Source organism: Emys orbicularis, chromosome 15, assembly GCF_028017835.1.
Source record: "Emys orbicularis isolate rEmyOrb1 chromosome 15, rEmyOrb1.hap1, whole genome shotgun sequence".
Classification (NCBI taxonomy): Eukaryota; Metazoa; Chordata; order Testudines; family Emydidae; genus Emys; species Emys orbicularis.
Window position 1 is genome coordinate 28495151 of NC_088697.1, and position 7944 is coordinate 28503094.

A 7944-nucleotide genomic window follows, 5' to 3' on the forward strand; every position below is an offset into this window, starting at 1 on the left:
AGTGATGTGCAAAAGGTATTACAAAGCAGATCTCATCAAAATGCTGCAGAAGATCACTTTCTTCAGAAGGCTTTAGGAAGGTAGATAAGAAAGCCCCAAGAACAACCCGGTGCCACTATGCAGAACATCACCTTCACAAAACCTGGTAAAAAACTACTAGATGCTATCAGGTAACATTCTGAAAAAGTTAACTGGATCTCTATATTTATTACACACTTAAACACTTATTCCATTACTTTTGCCTCACAAGCCGTGACTGAAAAGTAAATATTTAAACCAAATAACTAATTTAGTCTGAAATGGAGCTCTAGCATTTCACTCAGCCTTCTAGGATACGTGCAAGAAACACAGTGTGGAGAAGTTACACGTCTTCTAATAATGCATGGTTCCACTGAGAGGCTTCAATTTCCATCAAAGGAATGACTGACTGACTGCATCAAGTCTCAGACAGGTGAATATGATTCTCATAATGAGAAGGAATTATACTCTGGAGGAGCACCAAATGTACAGGTGGGAAATAATCTAGCCAAATAAACTTCCCCTCCATTCTGAACTGACAAATACTAGGAGATCTACACAAGGAGAGGAGTTATCACAAGACTGCTGCTGCAGTTGGTGCTTCTTTAGGGTGCTTCTTTCATACATTGTAAAATGAACCTTATCAGGGAACGACACAATTGTCTTCTGAGACCATAGTTTCACTTGGCAGCATGGAAGGATCCTAAACATGTCCCCAAAGCAAGCTACAGATAGCACCATTATTGCTCCTACAGATCTAGTTTGTTATTTAAACAATTGGGTTTAAAACTATTCTTGGTGTGTTGTAGGGAAACCACATGAAGGAAGCAGACAAGTCAAAAACACAGAACAGTCATTTCTCTGGGTCAGCTATAATAGGAAATGGCACAGGCTGTTATCTCTTGAAACTATCCAGCTATGTAGGAAGCAGACCTACTGCATGTCAGTAACTATACAGACCTATTTGATATTGATATTAATATCTGACATGTTTTCTCAGAAAAGCAACAAATTCTGCAGACAGGTCATATTCTCACAACCTCTATAAAACTTTTTCATTAAAATACCCCGTATGAATATCCAAAGTAAATGGTTTACAGACAAGAAAAGCTGAAAAACTTTGGTTTTATTACCTGATGAATTTTAAATAAGTTTAATTATTCACCAAACGGACACCTATTTCAAGAGCTGAAGTTCACAACTCCCCATACGTGGTTTTAAAAGCAACCAATATCAGCACTCAAATATAAAGTTACTTGCCTACGAACTGTCGTTTAGCAAACTGACTTTTCTTAATACATCAGAAAAAAAAAAGAAGTTGCACTTTGTTTACTTCTCTACCTGTGCACTTGCAGCATCATGAGAACATTAAAAGGAATGTTCACAGCTCTGGGAAACCAGCAGAGTATTAGCAAGTTACCATGCACTCCATTCATTCTCTCCCCATGATTGGCAGCTACCACAGTGAATCCAGAAAGACAACAAATACCTTACATTAGGTGTGCTCAGAGTAAAGAGAAGTCATTTCTGTTTTTTTAAGTGACTTAAAAATAGCTGTGGTCTTAAATGGACACTGTCAACTGAAATTTGGTCTCTCTGTAAAACTATTTTAAAACTAAAGCTTTTACCAACAGAAATGTTTCTATATTTTTAATCATTTAAATTAAAACAGTTGTTTGTGATCAAACACATTCCCTTGCAATGTTTTAAACTCTCAGCAAGGAGCGCCTGAAAATTAAACTGACTACAAACAGTACTGAAATTGATTTTCCGTTTCCAAGCTGAAAGAAATGAAAAACATTAACAAAGAGCATAAATAACTACATTTTCCTCTAGCCTTGTAAAAGGGACACTGTAGTTTTACCATCACATTTCCTATTTTTTAAATTTTTCTCTCTTCCTTGTTGCTATGTTAAAGACTCACAAAAATAGGGGAACTATGACTAGAATGAGGAAACAGTGAAACCGACTTCACAAAGTGCTGTCAAAAGCACTAAGTAAAAAAAAACAAAAACTAAAAAATAATTTCTTCTCTATTCTTTAGGACTTGTAACAAGGGTAAGTAAAAAGAGTTCAGGAGGTTAACAACATAGGTGCAAAAATTTGTTTGCAAGTTATGATTTGACAGTAACCTTGAAACAAAAACAAAAAAACCCCAAACAACCTAGGAGTGATAAATCTCTCTCTATTGACTTCCCAACTCCTATTTCCCTGCCAACACTGTTTTCCTAAACAGACCTATGAGGAGTTTGAAGTTTTCTTCCTTTTAAACAACAAAGTTATATAGCTCCATTTTCCCCCAAAGTCAAGCATCTACTTTTTCTTTGAAACATCAGCAACTCAGTACCTATCAACTTCTCAGCCTCCGCCAAAGCCACACCTGACCACATCACTACTATTGGGGTGACTTGCAACAAAATTTCCAGATGTTAATTATAAAAATGTGCTGAATTACATCCATATTTAGGTTAGAGAGGTGTTTGCCAATTTAGCTCAGCCGCCACCAGTTTCTTCTCCATCCTGTAATGTGAAATCTACTATTCTTCCGTCCCATCCAGTTACAAAACCCCTCTAAGTATTTTAGAATTTCCACAACCAGTTCCTCAAATGCCCAAGAACAGCGTTAGGTAATGTCTTCATTGCAGCAGGGAGCAAGCCTCCCAGCTTGGGTAGAAAGACTTGCGATAGCACACTAAAAATAGCTGTGTGGACATCATGGTATCGGCAGAGTCTTGGATTAGCCACCTTAGCTCAAGCCAACCCTAGCCCAATCCTCTGCCAATGCTGCAACCTCCACACAGCTATTTTTAGTGTGCCGGCATGAGCCCTGCTAGCACAAGTCTGTCTGCCTGGGGTGGGAGGCTCACTCCGAGCTACACTGTGTAGACATACCCTGGATGTTATTTGTATTATTCTGCTGCCTAGATTAGGTTCTGAAGATAAATTATCAATTGCATTATCGACAAAAATATATAAAGCAACTCCCTCCTGCCAAGACGCAGCACTAACAAGTTTCTTTACTACATTAATAAATTTTCTGATATTAAGCCCTGCTTTAATGGCTTAACACAGTGAAAAGATGAGGAAATAGGATAAATGAGACTGAAATCAGTTCCTCCCACTTTAGCCTAGTAAAAATGTATAGGATGGCTACAGCCAGTGCAAAGAAGTGACTGAGATGCTTAGTGTGCTATTTGTCGCTGCACTTTGAAGGCTCATAAGACATCTAACAGCAGAGCCTCAAAGGCATGATTCAACCTCTAGATAAGAAAGCAAACTGCTGGATTTAGATGAAGTTCATAAGTTGCCATCAAACATCTAGAATACACAAAGGAGTGAAATTTCAAGGTGGTCGGTAATATACAGATGTGCAATATAACAGATGCTATATGCCAGAACTGCATATAATATAGCAGCATGTGTAATCTTGCATACTTGAATAGGCAAACTGTGTTTATAACCATCTTAATCAATCATACTCTAGTTCTTGTCTTACAGAACAAAGACAAAATACTTGCCTAAAGAACTTAAAAGGTTTCCTGTCCTACTTTAGCAAAGTTTCAAAAACTGTACTACAACCTCATATTCCAGGATCCTATTTAATCACATCAAAAGGCACTGAAACATATTAAAGGTACAAGGTTTTGTTATTTTAATGTTTACCAGAGTGGGGCAGATACTCTAACAAAACTGTAGGTGGCGTGGCCCTAAAGAGTCTGACCTACATACTGTAAACTCTCTGGGACATGGACTGTACCTACTTCTGTATCTGCACAGCACCTAGCATGACAGGGGCCTGATCAGGGACTCCAGCTGCAATTAATATATAAATATTAATCTACAAAGTGGCCAAATATTTGAAGATACATCAGCTTTCAAAAGGACTGTTTTATCCTCATGAAATAGAACAGAAGCGGCCTTCAATGGGGAACAAAACTGTTCCAATCAGTGATACTCTATGTCAGGACAAAGTCATTTTTGGTTTGGTTTTTTGGAAGGGGTAAAGAGGCCTAGCACAGCCCAAACACTATTTTAGCTCCTAAACAAGGTGCACCAGGCCACACAACTCAGACAAGCCACAGCTTGCACTCAAGTGTCAAAAGGACCTGCCAAGGGCTGAAAAGGAATGTATGAGTATACTTTCCCCGAAAGTGTGAACTAAACTTTGAACACCACACCCAAACCAACCATTTATCTGGCTAGTGATTTTACTTGTTATTTAAATGGCTGCTTTCACATAAGGCAGTGGGCTGCAGAAGTGAAGTCCAAACAAGCTATGAGGGTGCAGATGGCAAACCAACATAAGATTTCACTGACAACTAAGGGTATGTCTTCACTACCAACATTAAAGCGTTGCCGCGGCTGTAAAAAAAACCACCCCCACGAGGGGAGTAACTCCCAGCACTGGGAACGCGGCACTGTCTACACTGGCACTTTACAGCTCTGAAACTTGCATTGCTCAGGGGGGTGTTTTTTGACACCCCCTGAGCGTGAAAGTTTCAGTGCTGTAAAGTGCCAGTGTAGACAACGTCTAACATTGACATACTAGATGCACTCAGAATACCATGAATGAGATCCATCTAAACAACTGGAAAGAGATTATCCAGTGTCCAATTTTTGTTTAAAGTGACATGCTTATTTATTCTTGCAACTGTCAAATTTTGAGATTTACTGAAAACAGAACTTTCTAAATACTTGGATTATATGCTGGTTGCCTGTGCAGTAACCAGTCAAATAATTAGCTCTACAACTACAGTATTTATTTCAAATTCTAACAGATAACAATGCTATTCGTTAAAATTTGAGGATCCTAGTTGATGAAGCCCTTGTCACAAGTCAAGAATGCAAGCCTCACTACGGAACCCCACATCAACAGCCAAGGCATAAATAAGAGTAAAAAGAGGTAACTGAAGATGAACATCCCACTGGATATACGAAGGAGCGCTGCCCAACACTGGAGCTTTGGCCTCATTATGTGTCACCGAAGGCAACTGTGGGAAGAACATGGGACAAAATTAATATGAAACAAAAATAAAACTTCTTCAGATGGAAGTTGGGCACATGTCAAAATGTGCGGAGAGAATGGAATACAGCTCTTGGACAACTGTTCGCTTGTGTAGGAAATTCATTAGCCACACCTGAAGAACAGCAATGCCTGAATGCTTTTGCAGGATACCAACTAATTTTATGGGTTAATGAATTTAGGTCACTGTACAGATGCAAATATAGCATATCTGTCTGATCTGTAAGATCCCTTACCATACGTGCACCCATCAACTATTTTCTTATACACCAATTTGAGTTTGTGCGTATTTGAAATGGCCAGATAATTGACAACAGAAAAGTTTCACAAAATTTTTCACAAGTTCTCCCCACCTCCTCGCACTTTCCCCAACCAATTCCTAGTTAACAGTTGGCAATTTGTTGTCTTAAGAAGCAGATATTCTATTTCAGGCCCAATCCTGTAATAGAATGTGTGTAAACAGACTGTTACGTCTATACAGAACTGCTGAAGTTAATGGGCATGTAGATCAGTCTGCAAGATCAGGGTCTTAGTCTGATTTTAATATTTTAACTATTATTAAGCACATAACTAGAGCTTTCAGCCACTATTTACTAACAAAGGCATTTCAAAATGAGGTTGTAGAATTGGCAGCCAACATAAGTTCAGGCAAAATAAATAAATGCTGTCTGTTAAAAGAGGAAGAAAGCTGAAATGCATGGGTCGGCAGGGTTGCCCATCAGCCCTACCCATCCTGTCCCGGAGGGGAAGGTGGATTGTGTAGCACTCCCCAAAGTACTGCCACCTGCTTTCTAACTGCATTCATTGTGCACTAATCTATTCTTTCAACTGAACCTAGCATTATGAAATATGTCACTCATTTTAGATACGAATATATCTCAATCCTATACAAATTTAGTCTCATCACTTATCCATGGAAATTAACAACAGAAAAGTAAAATGTCACAACGAAGGTTACAGAAAAATATAATAAAGAAAATATATTCCCATTAAGCCTACCTCCTGGATTACTGTGCCCATTTGTGGCATGAAGAATAGTGCCAGTATCACTCATCTAGGTATAAACTAGGATGGCACATTTCTCTAGAATTAAAATTAAGCACTGACTAGGGCTATTTAAAGCAGTGGCTCCTCTACTAATATACCCATCAGTACTAGGATTTAATTTACCACATTCGGTCAGACCATCAAGCCAACTAGTCCAGCATGCCACCTCCCTGATGCTTGGGGGCAAAAGAAATTAATGAACTTGGATATGTAGTGCTGGAAGTTGTGGGAGTGATTCCTTTGATTCCTGCAGCAATCATTTTATGCCATGAAGCATGAGATTTCATATCCCTTATTTTAGCATAACTCCGCATTTTTATTACAGAGGGAATTATACAGGGTGTCATGACTAGTACTCAAAACTCACTGTTTTAATAAAAAGCCTCTATGCTGAGTCCCAGTGCATTGTCACTACTCATTCAATAGAGCTCTCCAAACTGCCAAGGTATCCCAGACCTCTATCTTGCCATCAAGAGAGCAGACCATGCTCAACAGTGGGCTGGAACTCACAAGCAAGTGGGCCAACCTCAGCAAAATCCTTCCTCTAGTTACATGGGTACTGTTTACCACAAATAGGTCAGAGGCAAGAATATGTCTGCAATGTATGTTTGCCATGGTGCTGACCACCACTCCAGCCCCCCCACCACTCAACAAGCTCTCCATCTTCCCCAGCGCCCTAACCACCACCCCCTTGAAGTCCAGCCTTCCCTCTGACATATTGCTCCTCTCCTGAACACCACTACCATCTGCCCCAGCCTCTCCCGACAGCACATACCTCTCCAAAATCTAAATTCCTCTCCCCCATCTCTAGCCCCCTCTCCCTAGCCCAATCCTGTCCCCCGTCTCTAGCCCCATCCGCCACCCAATCCTGTCCCCCATCTCCAGCCCAATCCCCCATCTCCAGCCCAATCCTGCCCCATCTCTAGCCCCCTTCCGCACCCCCCACCCAATCCTGTCCCCAATCTCTCGCCCCCTCCCCTGCCCATTCCTGTCCTCAACTCTCACCCCCTCCCTCATCTCCAGCCCAATCAACCCTCCCACTTCCTACTTCCTCTGCAGCCCAATCCTGCCCCTCCCCATCTTGAGCCCCCTCCCCAATCTCCAGCCCAATCCTGCCCCCATCTCCAGCCCCCTCCCCCATCTCCAGCCCAATCCTGCCCCCACCCCGTTCCTACTTCCTCCCCGGCCCGCTCCTGCCCCTCCCCCACCTCTAGCCCCGCCCCCCCAGCCCACTCCTGCCCCCCTCCCCCCAGCCCAAATCCTGCCCTCCCTTCCCCCAACCTTGTCCATGAGTTTCCAGCACTTCTCCACCATCTTCTTGTCCACGGCGCCGGGCTGGTGCGGGCCCAGGTGGTGGTGATGCGGCTGGAACGCGTCCTTCATCAGCCCGATCAGCCCGCCCGGGCCCTTCTTCAGAGGGGCCGCCATGGGTGGGGGGCTGCGGGGAGCGGTGGGGGTCAGGGTGCCCCCCCGCCCGCTGGCTCCGAGGGCGCCTGGCTGAGCCCCCGGGCCGCTCCCTCCCCGGCCGGGCGGAGAGAACGGGACTGAGGAGGCGGTAGCTCCGGACCAGGAGCTGGGGCTACAGCGGGGACGCGCCTCGGTGCGGGGAGGGGGGGCGGAAGGAGGACGCGCGCGACCCGGCCCCAAGAGGTTCGCAATGCCGCGTGCTGATTGGCTGCCGTGGGAGGGGGCCCGACTCGCGCCCCCGTGAAGAAAGCACGCGCGCCAATTGGAGGCTGGGACACAGCCCCGGCGCGCGCCCTCGCTAAGGAGGCACCCGCGCTGATTGGTTGCCCCGGCCTGCCCAGCGCGCATTGAGGGAAGGGCTCACTCCGCTACCGCCCGGGGGGGAGGGA

The 7944-nt window shown here is 43.6% G+C and overlaps 1 protein-coding gene across 1 annotated transcript in view; it reads right to left on the reverse strand.

The window, feature by feature from the left end:
• The window catches only part of CBL (Cbl proto-oncogene), a 49299-nt gene extending 41783 nt beyond the window's left edge, over window positions 1–7516 (reverse strand). Inside the window, exon 1 of the mRNA XM_065417446.1 lies at window positions 7370–7516. Within this exon, the coding sequence (XP_065273518.1) occupies window positions 7370–7516 (147 nt within the window). The remainder of the gene's footprint in view (window positions 1–7369) is intronic.
• Window positions 7517–7944: the final 428 nt, after the last annotated feature.